We start from the raw sequence: 21009 nt of genomic DNA on the forward strand, positions 1-21009 counted from the left end.
TTAAAAAAAAATAAGCTTATCAAACGTTCAGGCCATTTTCAATCCCTCAGTGTAGTAGGTGAGATCACAGATCTCAGAGACCACTTTGAGCCTCCATCCCTCACCTGTAAAACGTGTGTGTGCACGCACTGGCTCAGTGTGTGTGATAATTCCTACCTGCAGGGCTGCTGGGAACATCTCCTGAGATCATGGATGGGAGGAAAGTGTGTGGCTCATAGTAGGTGCAATAAATAGTAGCCGTTATCTTTTCACAGAGTGACCAGGCATTAGGAGAAGCCACTGCTCCCTGGTACAAAAGGGAGGAAGCTCAAGTTTTGGAACCAGCTGAACCTAGTCCCAACTCACAGCTCTGCCAAGTTCCACCTGTGTGACCCTGGGTGAGTCATCTCACCTCTATGGACCTAGCTGCAAAATGAGTCCAATAAACTCAACATGCAGGCTTGGGGAGAAAATTAAATGAAGCAGGTACTTCCCTGGCGGTCCGGTGGTTAGGACTCCCCCTTTCCACTTCAGGGGGCACAGGTTCGATCCCTAGTTGGGGAACTAAGATCCTGCATGCCTGCGCAGCGTAGCCAAGAAAAAAAAATTTTTTTTAAATAAATAAATGAAGCAAGGAAGGTGAGTAATAGTAACTGTTCTCTAAGTGGTCATTGTGATACCGAGAGTTAATTTTTATTGATCCGGACCTGTGTCATTTGCTGTCCGACACGCTTTACATGGACTGAATTATAAAGTGAGGCTGTTAATTACAATGATTAAGCAATTTAACAAACAACCATCTAACCTTATTTTGTACAACTCTAGCCACCGCCTCTCCCCCACCCCGCCAGGGTGGAGACCTGGACCCGTCCTCTGTATCCAATGCCCTCCCCCTGGGCAGGCAGAGACGTGTTTGAAATAAAGTTTATTGAAGTTTCTGTCGGTATTTACATATGATACACGGTAAATAACAGAGCCAGGCCCCCCACCCCACCCCTTCCCCACCCCCAAAGTCCCCCTCCCCCCAGCCTCGTTAAAAATCGCTGCGTAAAGACAGGTTAACTGCTGCGGTCCCCCCTCCCCCCTCCCACCTAAGATGCAAACTAAAAGCCCCCGTCCCTCCCCTGCCCCCCTCCCCCCACCCAGGGGGCCTTTCTAGTTCCGTGTACAACACTGTGCTACCTCGCCCCTCCTCCCCTAATAAGGGGGTGGGTGAGTTTCTGGTGACCCCCATCTGTCCAAGGGGGCGGACGGACCCTTGAAAGAGGCCAGAGTTGGGGGTCTGAGATGGGAAGGGGGACTTCAATGAGGGGGAGGGCCAGAAAATGGAAGACTTCGAGGTTTGGGGGGTGTCGACCCCCGCTACTGCCTCTCCCTCCCCCGACGGGGCCTCGAGGGGGAAGAGGCGGGCACAGGCGTGGAAACGGCGTGGAGGAATTCCCTCCACCCTAGGGTCTCCATTCTTGTCGCGTGGTATGTGGGGCTGGATGCACCGACGGCCTTTGGATGAGCGGGTGAAGAGGAGGCCGGGAGACAGAGGAAGGAAAAGAAGCCAAGGTCAGCTGAGAGAGCAAGAAAAGCCGTTAGAGAGAGCCCTCGAAAAGGCAGGTAACCTTCAGAAGGCCGAGCGAGAAGCGTCCAGCAGGTGAGAAAGAATGGGGTCTCCCGTGGGTGGGGGAGTGGGGGAGGGGACACCATACCTGCGGCCTCCAGCCCCACCCCGGCCGCACTACACCCGAGGACCACTAAAGTCCGGAGGTGAGATTGGGCCGGGAAAGAGAGAAGTCGGGGCAGAGAGCAGAAGAGGATGCTTGGCATTTCTGGCGGCAGCTGGAACCTACTCTCCTGCCCAGAGCCTCTGCAGCGAGGCGGAAGGCTGGGGGATCGTTCGCGGAGGTGGGCGCGCTCGGCCGCTCGGCCTGAGGAGCGGAGGAACCTGGGAGGCGGTACTAGGCCTGGAGGGGAGTGGCCTAAGGAAAGGGGGCGGGTCATCTAGAAGGAGGCGTCATCTGGAAGTGGAAGGGACCAATGAAGTGGAGCGGTCAGGAAAGAGGGCGGGGTTATGGCGACGGGGCGGGGCCACTGGGAAGAGGGCGGGGCTAACGCGTGCGCAGCGTCCTCCGGGTTGGGACGAGGAGTCCCGAGGACTTGAGGGGGAGCTGCGTTGTGGGGAGACCCGTGAAGAGTAGGAGGAAGAGGAGGAGGAGGAAGAGGAGGAAGAGGGGCTCCCCGGGGGCGGGGCCTCAGCAGGGCGAGGTGGAGATGTGCAGGTGGTCCGGGTACTTGATGGCTGGAGGGTAGTTCTGCGTCATCTGGATGGATACGTCGCTAGAGATGTCGGAGGGGCTGCGGCCGCGGCGCCACGCCTCGGGCTGCAGAAACTGGCCCGAGTAGTCGGAGCAGTCGCTGAGACGCGGGCGGTAGAAGGCCGGGTGCGGACGGTACATCTCCTCCTCCGCGTAGCGCTTGGTGAACAGGTACACGGACATCACGCCAGCTCCCTGTGGCAAGGTAGGGTCAGAGTCGCAGAGGCTGGCCCCGGGCTCCCTCTGACCCCAAAACTCAATACCCCCCACTCCCTCCTCTCCCAGGACCCAAGATTCCAGGCCTCCAGCTTCCTCCTTTCCCAGAACCCAGGAATTAGAGCCCCAATCTCCTCCTCCCCAGGATCCCAGGAGTTGGAGCTCCCAGACCCTCCGCCTCCAGGACCCAGGGGTGAGGACCTCAGCCACCACCTCCTTTTAATTCAGAGTCTACACCCACAGCCTCCTCTTCCTCCTGCCCAGGAATCATGCCGTCCCCCCCAACCCCCCTCCATTCAAAACTCTAGAGTCTGGGCCCCACAGACATCACCTCTTTGAGTAGGAAGGAGGAAGCTGCGAAGGCAAAAGACCACCCGTAGCGATAGTGGAAATACTGCTCGGAGCTGCTGGGCCTGTTCATGACCTCGTCGTTGATGCTGGAAATGTAAAGAACCAAGCCCACCACCAAGGAGAGGCCTGGGGGAGCAGAGGGGTGCCCTTGGTCCATTAGCAGTGGACCCCTTTCCCCAGCCCCAGGCCCCCTGCATCTCACTGCCATCCTCTCCCCCCTCCCCCCTGCTCTACCCTGGACTAAATTCCATCCTTTGAAGTTCCTTGTGTGCTGGGCCTCGGCTGGGTGCAGGGAGCCCAGAGATAAATCAAAAGCCTCCTCCCCCCTCCCACCCCCATCCCTCATCTGCCATCCAGGAGCTCACAGTGCAATTGGGGCAGGCAAACATGAACACTGATCAACAGTCACATCCATGGTGACATGTACTGTAAAGAAAACAGTAGCACAGAGCTCTGTGGGTCCGGAAGAGGCACCAAACCCACCTGGGGCAAGGGTGGAGGGAGTCAAGGAAAGCTTCCTGGAAGCATGACTTTGTCCAAGTCCTAAAGGATGAGGCCCAGGGAAGAATTAGGGTTTACCATTATACCACTCCAGCCAGGGCAGAGGGAACAGCATGGACAAAGAGTTGGAGGGGGAACAATGAACTGATCCATCCATGTAGCTAAAACATGGACCACAGCCACAAGAAATGAGGCCAGAGAAGGGGGCAGGGGCATTGCCATGATGAGGCTCGAATGCCAGGCTGAGGAGCTTGGCATCAATGCCAAGGGCGCTAGGGAGCCATGGATGGTCTGAAGCAGAGGAAGGACAAGGCCAGATCGAAGTGTTAGAAGATCCTTTTGGGGCTGATTGGTTCTGGGAAGAGACTGGAAGGGAGAAACTGGATATTGTGATATTCCAGGGGGAGGAGGAAGCTGTATAGATCAAAATAGCAACAACAACAACATCAATAGCAATAATAATAATAGCAACTGCTTATAAAGGTCTTGCTCTGAGCTAGGCACCATTCTCAGTGTTATATATGCACTAACTCATTCAAACCTCACAACACTTTCAAATTGGTACCATTTTTATCTCCATTTACAGCTGAGGAAACAGAGGCACATGGAGAAGGTGGAGAGGAGAGGTCTGATTTGAAAAATTTTAAGAGGCAACTATCACTTCTTCAAGATGAACTTTCTTTTAAACAGTAGCCATGCAGAACGATAGCCATACATAGGGTGGCTTAAAGAGGCTATAAAATCCCTCCCCCCAATTAATCCAAGTAATCCTCATCAGCATCTTCCCCTAGAATCCTACAAATAAACACCTGTGTGCCCATCGCACCCAGAATGAATCTAAATTCCTTCCACTGCCTACAAAAGAGGTTAGCAAACAATGACTGCCCAGGGCTAAATCCAGCCCACCTCCTGTGTTTGTATGGCCTACTAGCTAAGAATGGCTTTTATATAATTAAATGGTTGAAAAAATCAAAAGAAGACTATTTTGTGGCACGTAAAAAGTATATGAATTTCATTTGGCAGTTCCTCAAAGTGTTAAAGATAGAATTACCATATGACCCAGCGATTCCACTCCTAGGTATTTACCCAAGGGAACTGGAAACATATGCTCACACAAAAACTTGTGCATGAATGTTTGCAGCAGCATTATTCATAATAGCCAAAAAGTGGAAACAACCCAAATGTCTATCAACTGAATGGATAAACAAAATGTGGTATAGCCATATAAAGGAATACTATTCAGCCAAAGAAAGGAATGAAGTACGCATTTATACTACCACATGGATGAACCTAGAAAAATGTGCTAAGTGAAAGAAGCTAGATGCATAAGACCACATATTGTATGGTTCCATTTATATGAAATGTCCAAAATAGGCAAATCCATAGAGATAGAAAGTGGATTAGTGAGTGGTTGCCGGGGAGTGGGGTGGAGGGGGGATTATGATTAGCTGTTAAAGGGAGTGAGGTTTCTTTTTGGGGTGATGAAAATGTGGTAAAATTAGGTAATGGAGATGGTTGCACAACCTTGTGAATATACTAAAACTGCTGAATATATGAACTTTATGTTATGTGAACTATAATATCTCAATTTAAAAAGCATATGAATTTATAATTTCAGGGTCCATAAATAAACTTTTGTTGGGACACAGACACACCCGTTTGTTTACATTTAGCCTATGGCTGTACCGGCAAAACTGAGTAGTTGCGGCAGACCGTATGGCCTGTAAAGCTGAAAATATTTGTTATCTGGCATTTTACAGAAACATGTTCCTGACCCCTGGCCTGCAATGCCTGCAAAGTCACCTGCCAAACTCATCTCCAGCCATTTCTCCTTGCACCTGCTACTTAGATGGCACTCTTGCTTGAACACAAGCTCATTTCTGCCTCAGGGCCTTTGCTCTCCCTGTTCCCTTGAACTGGAATGCTCTTCCCCCAGATTTCCACATGTCTCTCTCTGTCACTTCATTTATTATTATTATTTTATTATTATTATTATTATTATTATTATTATTATTTTGGCCGCGTGGCATGTGGGATCTTAGTTCCCCGACTAGGGATAGAACTTGCGCCCCCTGCAGTGGAAGCACGGCATCCTAACCCCTGGTATCTGTCACTTCATTTAGATCTCTTATTCCTTGTCACCTCTTTAGAAAGGACGTCTATGATCTCCTTGTTTTAAAAAATTGCCCCTTCACTCAGAATTAGAGAAATGCAGGTGAAAACGATGAGGACATAGCATTTCTCATCCATCAGATCGTCGAAAGTTAAAAAGCTTCACAACATACTCTTTGTGAGGCAGGGAAATGGAAGCTCTTATATATTGCTGGTGGGGATGCAAAATGAATGGTGCAACCTCTATGGAGGGGAGTTTGGCCATGTCTAACAATACCACACATATATTTATCCTTCAACCCAGCAATCCCACGTCTAGAAATTGACCCTGAAGATACCTGTCCAACAATATGAAAGCACATATGTACAAGTTAATTCACTGCAGCATTATTCATAATTGCAAAATATTAAAAATGACCTAGATGCCCTTAAATAGAGGATTAATGGAATAAACTATAAAACATCACATAACAGAGTACTGTGCCACTATGAAAGGACAATGAGGAAGATCTCTAGGAACAGATGTGGAGTTCAGTGATAGTTCCAGACCATATCACTAATTTTTTAAAAAGAGTATACAGGATGCTAGCTTTTCAGCCTAAAAAAGGTACATAAAATACATATATGCATCTGCTTATTTTTACAAAAAGAGACATAGGAGGGGAAACAAACATGAAGTTGATTACTTCTGTTGAGAACAGAAAGAAGAGATGGGAAGGAAGTGGCACTCCTCTGAGTATATATTTTTGCATAATTTTGACCTTTGGAACTATGCTAATATTTTATATATTCAAAAGATAAAATCAACAAGGATCTGGGGCTTCCCTGGTGGTGCAGTGGTTAAGAATCTGCCTGCCAATGCAGGGGACACAGGTTCGAGCCCTGGTCCGGGAAGATCCCACATGCCGCAGAGCAACTAAGCCCGTGCGACACAAATACTGAGCCCGCGTGCCTAGAGCCCGTGAGCCACAACTACTGAAGCCCGCACGCCTAGAGCCCGTGCTCCGCAACAGGAGAAGCCACCACAATGAGAAGCTTGTGCATCGCAACAAAGAGTAGCCCCCACTCGCTGCAACTAGAGAAAGCCCATGCGCAGCAACGAAGACCCAACGCAGCCAAGAATTAAATAAATAAATTCATTTAAAAAAAAAATGGGGAAAACAACTAAAATTGAATACAAACAAAAATAAATGAAGCTGGGCTTCCCTGGTGGCGCAGTGGTTAAGAATCCGCCTGCCAATGCAGGGGACATGGGTTAGAGCCCTGGTCCGGGAAGATCCCACATGCCGCGTAGCAACTAAGCCCGTGCAGGACAACTACTGAGCCTGCGCTCTAGAGCCCGTGAGCCACAACTACTGAAGCCCGCACGCCTAGAGCCCGTGCTCTGCAACAAGAGAAGCCACTGCAATGAGAAGCCCACGCACCGCAACGAAGAGTAGCCCCCACTCACTGCAACTAGAGAAAGCCTGCGTGCAGCAACGAAGACCCAACGCAGCCAAAAATAAATAAATAAATAAATTTTAATAAATAAATAAATAAATAAATAAAGCGAATTTATATCAGATGAATAACACAACCACAGGAGGGGGGAAAGTAGTAATCCAAGTAACTTTTGGGCAAAGTACTTTGAATATATATCTCAGTTTAAAGACAGAAAGGTCTGTGAAGAAATCTTGAACCGTATTTAGTAGATTTTTATTGGGAGTGGTGTAGGGGTAGCAGTACTTAAGTTATTCTGTGTGAATCGTAGGGCTGAGCAAATGTGGAAATATACTGATGTTTTGGGGAGGTGGAGATCTCATTCTGAAAGAAGGAAGATACAAATCAGAACGGGGTAAGTCAAGAAAGACCCTTGTGGTGTCAGTACAAACTCCTGTTTTACAAATATATGTAATTTCCCAGCTCGTATCCTAAAATATCCTGGGAGCAGTGACACCCCAGCAGCAATGAGCACACCTAGCACCCAGATTTTGGTCTCTACTGTCACCCCCACTACATCAGGAGCTAGGAAGAAACAGCTCATTTGAAGCCTGAGGCAGGGGCAGTAAAAGTGTACTGGTACCACAAAATAAGGACGTACTCAAAAAAAAAATGTTGGAGACATGTCAAAACAGGACACAGGAACTCATCTGAAGGAGGTTCCTGATAGCCCAACTGGGGACAATCTGAACATCAAAATGAATACTAAAAGTAATGTCATACAATACACTGAATTTTTTAAAAATGTGAATCCATACTGACATATTCTTTAAGGAGATAAATAATAAAAGAAAAGAGAAAATTTGGGAACTCCTTGGCAGTCCAGTGGTTAAGACTCCACACTTTCACTGCTGAGGGGCCGGGTTCAATCCCTGGTCCGGGAGCTAGAATCCCACAAGCCACGTGGCCAAAAAAAAAAAAAAAAATTTTCTTTTCGGTGACATCCATGTAGACAGAACAACAGAGTTAAGAAAACACCATTTTGCAACCCTTGTAGTAATATTAGGATCTAGGCAAGCGTCGTCGACAGCGGACATTAAATCACTGTATGACAGAACCTCCCCATGGAATATCTATTAATTACAAAGAGATTTTTGAAAACTTCCTTTATCATAAAGGAACCTGACAGATACCATCTGAACCAAGAAACCAAAGCTAACATCACCAATAATGGGGCAAATGGACACCCCGACCTCCTGATGTGATCGTGACACTACTTCGTTTATGTAGTGTCCCTGCTGGTAATTTGTGGATCCACTCCTGTGGAAACTGTGGGGTGTTCTACAAAACACTGGCTACATTCTTCAAAAAAACATCAACATGAAAGATTTTTTTTTAAAGGTACAGGAACTATATAAAAGATGAAAGGAGGCGAAAGAGACACAGCAAGGAAATACAAAACTGGATCCTGAATCAGGGGAAAAACTGACTATAAAAGGCAGTGTGGAGACAATTGGTGAGATCTGAATATGAACTGCGTATCAGCTGTAATACTGTATAAGTGTTAAACTTCCTGAATTTGATGATTGTACTGTGGTTAGGAAAGAAAATGCACTTGTGCTTAGGACATAATTGCTGACGTATTTAAGAGTGAAGTGTTTGCAATTTATGTTCAGGTGGTGATATATAATATAATATAATATAAATTATATAATATATACATATATAGATATATACACATAAGATACACAGAAATACAAATGTGGAAAATGTTATAAATTGGTCCCAGTGAAGAATATATGAGAGTTCCTTGTATAATTCTTGCAACTTTTCTGTATGTTTAAAATTTTTCCAAAGCAACACATTTTGAATAAAATGGACATCCCCAAACAGGACTTTTCCCCCAAGGTACAAAAATGTTACCCTGCAAATGACTTATTCATTGTAAAGAGAAAAATGTACCTTTTCAATGGAGAGCTCTAATGATCACCCCCTTTACCAAGGGTTCAAACTTTGTTCCACTCCTGGTAGGAACAACTTGACATTATTTGCTACCTGAAGTGATGGGCTATAAAGAACATGGCACCACCTCTAAATCTTGCCAAACATATTTAACCAGAATCTAATCAAGTCTCTACCCTGGACATAACTTCCAGGCTACAGAAAATACAAAGAAAGAGGAACAAATCAAATGATGCCACAAGGAAACAATCAAATAAATGTGGGATGTGGGGTGTTCTACAAGACACCCTGTCCTGCAGATTTCAAAATGACAATGGTATGAGCCAAGCTGTAATACTTAAGCAAGTGACTGATCTTAACATCTCAAAAAGAGACACAACCAGATAGCATTAGGTCTCCTGATGCAATACAGTAGGACATAATAGCACCACCTATCTATGAAGTATTTTATCACCTCCGCCCCCCAAAAAAAATCAAACCTGGATCTGATCTACAGTTTTACAGGAAAACACAGGATGGATGAGCATATTAAATCACAAAAACACAATTAGAAAGATCTAGAGTGTGGGAATTCTATGAGACAAATGACTACATTTCTTCAACAAATAAATGGCAAGGAAAAAAATAGAAGGAGAAGGACTGTTATAGATTAAAAGAGGCTTCAGAGATCTATCAACTAAATGCACAAGTGGAATTTGGATCCTGGTCTGCAAGAAACTAATGGTAAAAAAAAAGGCATTTATGAGGCAAGTGGGGAAGTCGAACACTAACTAGATATTAATTTATATTAAGCAGCTGTTCTTAATTGTTTGGGCATGACAGTGGCACTGTGGCTAGTTAAATAACAAAGTACTAATTTCTCAGAGATATACTGAAATATTTGTGGATAAAACGATTTAATGTTTGAGACCGACTTTAAAATCATGTAGTGAAGTACAGAAGGGAGGTATGGCAGTATGACTAAAAAAAGATTCACCATATGTTGATAATTGTTGAAACTGAGTGAAGGGTACATGGCAAATTATACTATCCTTTGTATATTTTTATAATGAAATATATTTTAAAAGTCAGTGTTGTAAAAAAATGTAGTATGGGAACTATTCTAGACTAAAAGAGAATTAACTAAATGCTATGCATAAACAGACTGAATCCTGGTTCTGGGGGAAAAGCTATAAAAGGCATTCTTAGAACAACTGGGACAGTTTGAAAATGTAATGAATTATATTATGGAATTATTGTAAAATTCCTAGACTTGATAATGGTATTGTAGTTATGTAGAAAATGTCATTACTCTTAAGAGATGCATATTAAAATGTTTAGAGGTGAACAATCATGATGCCTGCAACTTACTTTCAAACGGTAAAGCCAGAAACAAACAAACAAAAACCAAACTGTGTGTAAAGAGAGAGACAGAATATGGCAAAACTTTAGCAAAATGCAAGTACCTATGTGGATCTAGGTGGAAGAAGTACCAGTGTTCACCGTACTATTCTATAGATTTCAAAGTTTTCATTAAAAATTTGGAGTGATTGAGGTAAGATTAAATAATGACGTTCCCATCAATCTCCTTCCCCTTAACTGTTTTTTTTTTAATTTTTTTTTTCTTTTAATTAATTAATTAATTAATTAATTATTTTATTTTTGGCTGCATTGGGCCTTCGTTTCTGTGCGAGGGCCCTCTCCAGCTGCGGCGAGCGGGGGCCACTCCTCATCGCGGTGCGCGGGCCTTCACTGTCGCGGCCTCTCTTGTTGTGGGGCACAGGCTCCAGACGCGCAGGCTCAGTAATTGTGGCTCACGGGCCCAGTTGCTCCGCAGCATGTGGGATCCTCCCAGACCAGGGCTCGAACCCGTGTCCCCTGCACTGGCAGGCAGACCCTCAACCACTGTGCCACCAGGGAAGCCCCCCCTTAACTGTTTTATTTATCTTTGTTGCACTTATCACTACCTAACATTATATTTTCTATCTATTTGTAGTTTTTTAGTCATGAATCTCCTCCACTTCCTCGAGGATGTTTGAAACTAGTCTACCTTGTTTCCTACTGCATTCCTAGCATCTGGTGCAAGATCCAGCACATAATACTAGTTGAATGGATGAATATACTTGCCATGCAACTGGAACTTCTAGCTCATTAGCCGCTTTTCCCTTTTAAATCCACTCTAAATCCCCATTCCTCTGTCTCCTTTAAGAATTAGCCTTTGCTGAACTTCCATAGCACTTTCAACTTCTGGTATTGCATAATTTTCATGTTCAAGAAGAGGGGGCCCATGAAGTGTTACATGGTGAAGGCATCTGCTATAGGTCTTGAAAGATGAACAGGTTTATAGGAAAAGAATACCTAAGGAATTCCCTAGCGGTCCAATGGTTAGGACCAGGTGCTTTCACTGCCAGGGGCCCAGGCTCAATCCCTAGTCGGGGAATTAAGAGCCCACAAGCCATGCGGCATGGCCAAAAATAAATAAAATAAAATAAAATAAAGGCAATGTGTGACTCTAAATGAGATCCTTAAAAAAAAGAAAAAAAAAAAAAAAGGAAAGAAACAATACCTAAAGATCCTTTAAAAACAAAGAAAGAAAGAAACAATACCTAAATAAGTCCAGAAACCACACTGGCTAGAGTACCCTAGTCAAATGCAGGGGAATCCTCTTGATTCCCAGTCCCCCATCCAAGAAGGATGGTCCATCATCAAGTTATGTCTATTTTACTTCCTGAATCTCTCAAAATCTAAACCCATTTTTGCATCCCCAAGTCCAGCTAAGGCTTATTCCCTAAGCCTGTCCCACTGCCTACAAATCTGTATCCCCCTGTTTTAGATACTGGTTCTTTCTAAAACCCATACCTGCTAACCACTCCTGCCTCACCTCAAGTCCCATGTTTCACATTTCAGTTGTAAATAACAAACATTCTCCATACAGAGTCAGGAGCAGGGTTGATGAGAAGGAAACAAATATTTCCAAAGAAAAAGAGTTTTTTGTTGTTGTTTTTCACCCTTGTTGTTGTTTTTAGTAATTGAAAGTTATCTAAAAACAATGTCAAAAGGTAAGTTATTCTTGTCATTCTTTCTCCTTCCTGGTCATTTTACAGTGGCTCTGGTTCTCTAAAAAATAACGTTCTTTTCCCTTTTTTCTCCTTCTCTCTTTTTCTCTCTCCCTTCCCCCTTCCCTGCTCTGTAATCCAACTCTCTCCCTCCCCCCTCCACTACATCTGCTTCAGAATACTTAGAGCACAGTAGGCAAGAATCACCTACATTCCAAGCTGAATAGGAACAACCTGGCTTTAGAACAAAGAGTTTCAGGACCACGGAGAGCTACACAGCTGGCTACCTCTGTCTTAGCTGCTTTCTAGGGTCTTAACACATGCTGTGAATTCCATCTCTGTACAAGGCACTTTTCTCTCTTCACTTGAAAAACTTCCTCTCGCCCTTTCTGCATCATCAATTTAGATGTCACCTGCTCTTGAAGTTGTGGTCGTTCCCACCCTTCCCACCACCTTATTGTGTCAGCTTAATGCATCTGCACTTTTCCCAGAATGCCCTGAGCTGTCTTTACCATGCATCCCTTCTACAAATATTTCATTGTGGACTTTGTGCCAGCAACTCATCTAGGCTCTGAAGATACAAGCAAGAGCATGTCCCTGCCTTCTGGAGATTACATTCCAGTAGAAGGAGACAGAAAATGAATAAGACGACAATAACAATAAGTGCTATGAAACAAATATAAAATAGGGAATGTGATGGATAGTATAGTGGGGGCAAAGCAACATGGGGTACCATTGTCAGAGAAAGAAACTCTGAAGAGGGAAAGTTGGAGTCTTTGAGAATTAGGGGGAAGAGACTTCCAAACATGGAGGGCTCATGAGTGTAAAAGTGAGGTTGAGATGATCATTTTTGAGGAATAGACTGAGGCCAGTGCAGCTGAAGTTACAAGTAATGGAGAGAGTGTTAGTGAGTTAGGTAATGAGGCCAGAGGTCTGAACAGTAGCCAAATCATGGAAGACCTTGTAAGCCAGCACGAGGAGTTGGGATGTATTCTAAGCGCAATGGAAATCCATTAAAGGGATTTAAGTGTTGTGTGACAAGCACTGATGCACACGTAGCTGGGAGCTGTTTTGTGACTGCCTGTAGACTGCCATGCATTCCAATATACATTAGGTGCAGACAAATACTGTTTGATTCCACTTATACGAGGTACCTAGAATAGTCAAATTCATAGAGTCAGAAAGTACACTGGTTGATGCCAGGGGCCAGGCAGGGGTTGGGGAGGGGGAATAGAGAGTTATTGTTTAATGGGGACAGAGTTTCAGTTTAGGAAGGTGAAAAATTTGGGAGATGGATGGTGGTGAGAGCTGCACAACAATGTGAATGTACTTAGTGCCACTGAACTGTACAATTAAATATGGTTAAAATAGTATGTTTTATATTATGTGACTTTCACCACAATAAAAAAAAAAAAAGATTCAGTATGTCACCAGCGCCCAGCACAGGGCGTGGCATGTAAGATGTCTCTGTAAATGTTTGATGAGTGAATGAATGAATGAGCAGATGCATAGAGCATGATTGAAGGTCAGGGGTTAATATGAGCCGTGCATGGGAAGCATGCCTCTTATGACCTGGAAAAAGAAAATCAATGTCACTCCAGCCTCCTCCCCTTCTCTCACCAACCACATCCAGTCAGTCATCTGGTTCTATTGATTCTTCTGTCAATATCCTTCTCTCTCAAAGCCATCCGGTCACCTTTATCCTTCCACACCCCCTCCCAGCTCAAACCTTATCTGCTATTGCCTGGACCACTGCATAAACGTCCTCCTCTGTTTGCCCATTTCCAGTCTCTTTCCTTCTAGTGCAAGTCCCTGAGGGATCTCTAACGTCCAGGTGTGACCCTATCCCTTTCCTGCCCCAGCCCTCTCACCACTTTCTCCAAAATTGAATGCCAACTTCACCATTTACCCGACCTCGGGCAACTCCTGTCTCTTTCTAAGTCTCAGTTTCCTCATTGGGAGCATGAGGTGGTTGGACTAGAGCATTCCATTCCAAGATCTAAGATATTGTTGGTACTATTTCCATTATTTCCCCCCTTTTTTTTTTGGCCCCATCACGCAGCATGCAGGATCTTGCTTCCTAGACCAGGGATCGAACCCGTGCCCCTTGCAGCGGAAGTGCAGAGTCTTAACCACTGACCACCAGGGAAGTCCCCCTTTCCTTTTAATCTCCTTTGTCTTTACGATTTTTAACTGTGGTGGGGCAGCAGAGCGCCAGGGTGAAAGTCTGGGTTGGAATCCTGCTTCCACTATGGAGCAACTTAACTTCTGAGTGCTTCTGTTTCCTCAAGTGGAAAATGGGAATAATAATAGCATCTGCCTTATGAGGGGAAGAAAAAGAAATAACTTAATTTGCACAAAGCACTTAGAACTTCCCCAAACCATGGCACTCAATAAAGTGTTTATTATAACTGTTGTTGTTGCTACTACTGCTATTTATGAATGTATGTGTGTACGTATTTATTTAAAATTACCACGTGTTGAATACTTACTGCTATAGACCAGGCACTGGGTTGGCCCTTCACATCCGTGATCTAGACCAGGGGTCAGAAAACTACTATTTGTCTTGCTGCCTGTCTTTGTATGGTTTGCGAGCTAAGTGTGGTTTTTACACTTTTTTAATGGTGGGGGAAAAAAACAAAAGAAGAATAATATTTCATAACCCATAAAAATTACACTGAATTCAAATTTCAGGGTCCATAAATAGGATGATTGGAACACAGCCAGGCCCACTGCTTCCCCTCTGGTTGCTTTGGCACTCCAACCCTATGACTCACAAAGCCTGAAATATTTACTATTTGGCCCTAAGCAAAAAGTTTGCTGACCCCTGAACAAGACTGGTCCTCTCAACAGCTCCAGAAAGGAAGGCTGTAACTCACACACTGAGTAAGTGGTAGGATTTTAACCCAGGTCTTTCTAGGTTCACAGGAGCACGTGCCTTCAGCCACTGCACCCTACAACCTTTAAAGCACACAACTGGATACTTTGGGTGGGGTGCATAGGTCATAGTCTGTGAAATGAAGTTCATGAAGTGAAGGTTCAATCCCCCCCATTACTCTATTATTACATCAGAGGCCTGACTTCCAGCCCTGAAGGCACCATTGATCCTCAGCTTGACCTTGGGAAGTCAGGTCCTGATGCACTGGTCCTGATGCAAATCAGGTCCGTGAGCATGGCTTTTGGGACGAGAATATCCTCGGTTCTAATGCCAGCGCTGCCATTTACCAGCTATGTCACATCTTTTGTTTCAACTTCTGTGAACCACGAACAACGGGATTTTCCTTCTAATGTTTCAGGTGGGTTGAATAAACGTTCCCATGCTCCTTACCCTTGCCCCACTTTCTGTCTCTCTAGGCCACTATTTTTCCATCTGACACTCTGGGATGGAGATATTCTACGTGTCTTATTTTAGCTCTGTGTCTGGCTCTACATGCTGTGATTCAAATTTGCACAGAGGTTGCACCCTGGTTTCCCTGGGAAAAGGTCTCGTCAGGTTAGGTTGGAAACACGGGGGAGGTTTAGCCTGGAGAAAGCTGGGTGAGGAACAGGGAGGAGACTGGGGGAGAGGATATTTGAAGATCTATCTTCAATTATTTGCAGAGCCAACTCAAAAGAGGCAGCCAAATGTGGGCCCAAAGAGACAGAATGGAAACAAGACATACAGCGGGGTTTGTTCATAAAATATCAACTGAATTAAAAGGGCCCGAATGGAGTTTAATTAAATCATGTTGAATTAATTCGAATTGAACTGAAGAAATGAGTCAGAATAGATTGGGGTTAGTTGGGCCAGATTGATGGAGTTAAGTGTGTCAGAGCTGAGGTGATCTGGGCTGACCTGAGCTGAGTTGGACCTAATTGGACTGGATTGAGCTGAAATTTGGAGGAGGGTAACACTTCAGAAACAGCTCTACTCTCTCTACTGAGCTCTGCTCTGGAGCTCAGGACACTTGGGTCCCTGGGGAGCCAGCATTACGCTGGTATCTTAGGCAACTCCCTGCACAATTTCAGTCCTCGGTATCCCCATGTTAACAAATGAGTGCTAATAATAACTCCCGGGCAGAGATGTTATGAGAAGGTTATGAGATCACTCATGCAAAAGAACCCTGAATCTCAAAAGAAACAAGAACTATAAACAAACGTTGAACTCTAGCTAATGACACGCATGGTGAAGAATTTAGGGCAAAGTGTACTGATGCCTGCAACTCACTTGGAAATGCATTTTAAAATGATAATAAGACTGATGGATGGGTAGAGAGACAGATGGACAGATACAGGATAAAGCAAGTCCTGTGGTATGGTAATGGTCGACTGTAAGTGGTGGGCACAGGGTTCTTTCGACTTTTCTGGTTGAAAAATGTTCAAGTAAAATGATGCACAGAACATAAAGAGCCTTGTAATCTGTTAATTGCTAAAATATCAGCAGTGGTTAAAAATACAGCCTCTGGAGGCGAAGTGCGTGAGTTTGAATCCCATCTCTGCCTCTCACTGGTTGTATGGCCCTGAGCAAATGACTTCATTTCTCTGAGTGTTTGTTTCCATATCTGTAAAATGGGGCTATTAATAGCATTTACCTCACAGGGTTGTTGTGAGTATCAGAACAGAGCCTGGCACCTGATTAGCACCCAACAGGCATTCGCTGTGATTTGGCGGCTAGCTCCATTTCACAGAGAAGGAAGGTGGGGCTCAGAGAGGTTCTGCAACTCCTCCAGGATTACACAGCAAGGAAGTGGCTTTCCTATTGGAAGACGAACTCCAGGTTCCTGGAACCTAAAATAGTCCCGCGGCCTGTAAGTCTTTTCCTTGGGCTTACCCGATAGGATGAAGAAGATGCCAGAAACGAAGGCCAGAATGGTTCTCTGTGGGCGGATGTGACCGATGTTGCTGATGACGAAGGCGGTGAACACGAGGAAGAGACTGACCATGGGGAAGGGGGTGGCTGTGCGCACTGTCTCTGGGGGAGGGGTAAGAAGAAAGATGGGGGTGAGGGGGGACTCTCCAGGAGGACACCTCCCCATTCTCCTGACCTCTCCACTTCCACCCCCCACCTCCCCGCCCCGCCCCCGCTCTTTTATGTGGCTCCTTCCCTTTCTGAAACTTCCACTGCTGGCCCCACCCCTTCACACAGGCCACACCTCTTTTGGTTTGACCCCACCCCTTACTTATTGACTCCACCCACTTCCCAGGCCCCACCCCTTCAACCTGGCCCCTCCTCCTTACCCAACCACTCTGCCTGCTTTCAAGTCTCCACTCCTTCCCTCCCACCCCACCCCTTCTCTGGTCCTACCCTTTCTCCCAGGACCCGCCCTGTCACCCTGCCCCCTTGTTGCTTAACTCTCCCCACCCCCCTGCTTCCCCTCACTCAGAATATTCTCCGTGTTTTCCGTCACCAAGTTGATCTCCGGTTCAAGGAAGTATTCTGAGGCCACGCAGCGACCCTTTTCCCGGCCTGAGGGGAAGATAAGAAGGCAGGGCTGGATGAGAGGCTCCTGAGCTCTGGAGAGGCAGTCAGGGGCAGGACGCACAGCAGAGAGACCCCAGGATGGGAATGTGAGGCTTAATCCAAGGGTCATGGTCTGTACTACTCTTAGGGGGTCGCAGAAGGGGGTGGGCAGGAGTCCGAGAGCTCCTATTGCAAGCTGCCTTAGAGTCCCTTGGATGGAGGACAGGGCTGGAAGACTGAGTCCCAAGTGAGGAGGGGCTATGGGCCAGGACTCCTGGATCCCTAAAGAGGCAAGGTCTGGGGGGTGAGGTGGGACAGGATTCCTAGAAGGAGTGGTCTCTGTCGTAGCTGGGAGGCATAGTTTTTTTTTTTTTTATTCTTCCCATTCAGCTCTGGAACTGTCCAGGAGACAAGTTCTGAACTTAGACTACTGCTTCTAAGGGACCAGGGGCTCCAGGTTACAGGGATTAGGGACCTGGAGATTGTGTGAGCATTAGGGTTCTTAGATCCAGGGAATAAAGGGCTAGAAACTGAATCTCCAGGTAGAAACTTGACTCTCCAGGAGAGAAACAGGATTGATTTCTGGATTTCTGGCACCCACGGGATGGAACTATGGATAAAGACTCTCGGATCCCAAGCAAGGCAGGGACAGTTGACTGGTGGGCAGGTGAGGGCTGTACCTGCGAAGAAGCAGACGCGCCACAGGCCGGCATGCAGCGCCATCTTGACCTCCGTGGTCTGGTTCTGTGGCAACACCGTTCCCTCTTCCATGTACAGCCAGTAGTCCGTGCTGACCGCGATGCCCACCAGCAGCAGGCCACACGCACCGAACACGCTGCTCAGCAGGGTCAGGGCACGGCTACTGCAGTGACTCATCCTCAGCGGCAGGGGGCGCCCTGCGGGGCCTGAGGGACGGGAAGCTGCAGTGAAGGGCTCTGACGGGACCACTAGAGTCCCCACACCCCAGGCAGCCACGTGGGACATCGGACCCAGGCCAGAAACAACAATCCCCAAACTGAACCCTCTCAAATCTGACCTCTGTGTCCTGACCTACGACTCCATCCCTGGATTTGAGCCAGCAACTTGTCTAGAAACCCTAACCTAGGCCACCAATCCTGACTCCATGCCCAGACCTGACACCCTGACCCCTTTCTTTTGGACTCTGTCTCTGAATAGCAACCAGAAATCCCCCAAGTGGGTCACTAGCCAAGGACCCTAACCCCATACCCTGGCCTTGACCTCAGACCTCCCATCGAAGTTTAAACCCTTGGACTCATATCTTGACCCTTAACATCCAATTCTAATACCAAGCAAGACCTTGACCTTCTAACTCTGATACGGTGTCTTGACCTCAATTTGGTATCCCAGTCTGAGATCTTGGACCACGACCCAGATCCAAGATTCCAGAACCTTAATTCCCCCCTCCACCCATACCAAATCCCCGCAGGCCCCTGAACCTGGAATGCTAGAACTCCACCCCATGTTGCTGGATCCCAGAATATTGGGGCCCAGAGACCTGGAGCCAGGATTTTGGCTAGAGACTCCAGAATGTCAAAACCATGATCTGGGAGTCCCCCATGTCAGCACCCTAATCAGAGCACTCCAGTCAAACAAGTGACCCTCCTTCAAACTAGGGATCAGTGCTCTGAACTCTAAAACCCAAATCAGGAAGCCCAGGATCCCCATTCCCCCCACCCCCATTACCAGATCCCCAAATTCCCTACCAGAGGCTCTGGACTCCAACTTCCCATACTAGGACTTCCAAATACAGACCCTCTTCAACATCCAACCTGGAACCCAGATCCCCCTAACACTGGACCCTCAAAAAAGAGATCCTCAGTTCAAGGCTGTGGCCTCCAAAACTCCAATCAGAAATCTGGAGATTCCAACTAGGGAGCTCTTAATCCCTTACCCACCACACTCACCCTTTACCAAGAACATTTCCCTAAACCACACAGTCTCATGATTTGGGGGGCTCAAATTGGGATCCCCGTCCTATCTCAACCAGAGACCTCAACCTACATGAATACCACAATCTCCATCACCTTTTTAACTACGAAGGTTAAGACCCCTAATCAACACCCCCCCAACAATGCAGCCAAGACGTGAGACCCCACTCTCCTTAACCAGAATTCTCGTAGCCTTGAAACTTGACACCACCCCAATAAGAACCCTGGAGTTTGAGACAATCTTCATCCCGCCTGCCCCCCCCCCCCGCCCCATTGCAGCACCTAGTGCCCCCAGCCCACCCGCCCCGCCCCCAGCCTCCTGGAGGATTCAGGAATCCGAGACTGGCAGGGCTCCGACCAGCTTTTCCTCCCATCCCCCGTCCCACGGCTCCAGGGTTTGACTGCCAGCTGTCTGCTCCTATTCCAGTCCAATCACCTCGGAAACCAGCATCAAAAACTCTGTCGCCCTGACTGTCTTAGTCCCAGGTAGCTGACCTCAGCTCCCCCCATTGGCTCCTCGGACTCCCAGCTGGGACCTTGCCAACGTCACCCTTCTCACTTCCCCTCTGGAGGTCCCCTCCTTCCTTGCTCGATTCCTCCTCACTCTAAATGGCCCGCCCAGATCTCCTCATTCTCCTCCAGCCTCCAGCCCTTCCTCCTTTGGGACCCCCTCCCCCCTCCCCCCCACCCCCCCAGGCCCGGAGCCTCCTTCTTATCCTTCTTTATCCCAGCCTTTCCTGGATATAGGCTTCTGGATCCCCGGGGTCCCATTCTCCAAGCCCCAAGTCCAAACTCCACCTCCCTTCAGTGTCTTGGGAGACGTACTCCCTCTTTCTGGGGACCCCTTCTCAGACTCACAGCCTGCCTTAACCGGGCCCGGGCCCTCCCCCCTCAGCCAGGACCGCCTCCCTCAAGGACCTGGCCTGCACCCTCCCCGGTGCCCACGGTCTCCAAGACTCGGACATTAAGAGTATAGTTGCCCCACTCTGGGACCCTCAGACCCCGTCCTCCCGGATTCCTTAGGCCCAAATGTCCCTCCATCCCCCATTGCCCCCGAACTCGGGCGTCCGACCGCCAGAATCTCAGCCCCCGGAGCCACTCAGGCCCCTTTTAGCCCCAAGCCCCGGCTCCCAGCCACCTCCAGAGGAACCCCCCGCGCCCACCTCCTTCCAGGACCCTCCCCTCGCGCTCACCTCGCTCAGGGTTGGGCGGACGCTCCGGGCCGCGGGCCCCGCAGCCGCATGACCGGCCCCGCGGCTTCCCCCGGCCGCCGCCGCCGCCACCGGGGTCGCCGGTGCCCGCGCCCCCCGCCCCCGCCCCGGAGCCCGGCGTCCCGGCCCCCTCCCGGCCTCCCACCCCCCACCCCCCGCGCCCGCGGCCTCACTCGGCGGACGACGCCGGGAGCTGGGACCGGCGGCCGCTCATTGGCTACCGCGGAGGAGGGGAGGGGCAGGGAAGGAGGGGGGAAAGGATGCGGGGAGGGAGGGAGACGGGCCTGGAGAATGGGGGAGGCAGGGAGCGAGAGAGAATAGAAACAGAGGTAGAGAGCCCGAGAGGGGCAGGGGCACACAGAGCGGCAGAGAGACAGAGAAGAGAATCCAGAGTCACACCGAGACCTCGAGGCTGTGAAATTCTGAGACTCGCAGGTCTGGAGACTGGAGGAGACACAGAGATGGCCTAAAAGAGACAGAGAGAGAAATGGAGAGGCAGAGATCTGATCTAGGATCCCTCCTCTTCCT

The 21009-nt window shown here is 47.6% G+C and overlaps 1 protein-coding gene across 2 annotated transcripts; it reads right to left on the reverse strand.

Moving 5' to 3' along the window:
• Positions 1-1112: 1112 nt before the first annotated feature.
• On the reverse strand, positions 1113-20541 carry CACNG7 (calcium voltage-gated channel auxiliary subunit gamma 7). Of its 2 annotated transcripts, none has more exons than XM_036832679.1 (6): positions 20464-20541; positions 18002-18226; positions 17241-17327; positions 16692-16832; positions 2833-2978; positions 1113-2480 (listed from the first exon to the last, which is right to left on the reverse strand). In XM_036832679.1, the coding sequence occupies exons 2-6, from the start codon at positions 18195-18197 to the stop codon at positions 2223-2225; spliced, it is 828 nt and encodes a 275-aa protein (XP_036688574.1). In that variant the 5' UTR covers positions 18198-18226; positions 20464-20541; the 3' UTR covers positions 1113-2222. The 2 variants fall into 2 exon arrangements, with proteins under 2 accessions (XP_036688574.1, XP_036688573.1); XM_036832678.1 differs by having other exon boundaries at positions 2833-2999.
• Between the last annotated feature and the right edge of the window lie 468 nt (positions 20542-21009).

This window comes from Balaenoptera musculus, chromosome 19, assembly GCF_009873245.2.
Source record: "Balaenoptera musculus isolate JJ_BM4_2016_0621 chromosome 19, mBalMus1.pri.v3, whole genome shotgun sequence".
NCBI lineage: Eukaryota > Metazoa > Chordata > Mammalia > Artiodactyla > Balaenopteridae > Balaenoptera > Balaenoptera musculus.

Excerpts from the sequence above, each read along its gene's own strand:
- CACNG7 (XM_036832678.1), bottom strand. The coding sequence starts at position 18,197 with ATGAGTCACTGCAGTAGCCGTGCCCTGACCCTGCTGAGCAGCGTGTTC. Across the intron at positions 16,833-17,240 it reads AAACACGGAGAATATTCTGA|AGACAGTGCGCACAGCCACC; the intron begins GTGAGGGGAAGC and ends CCCCTCCCCCAG. Across the intron at positions 3,000-16,691 it reads CATCTTCTTCATCCTATCGG|GGCACCCCTCTGCTCCCCCA; the intron begins GTAAGCCCAAGG and ends TAATGGACCAAG.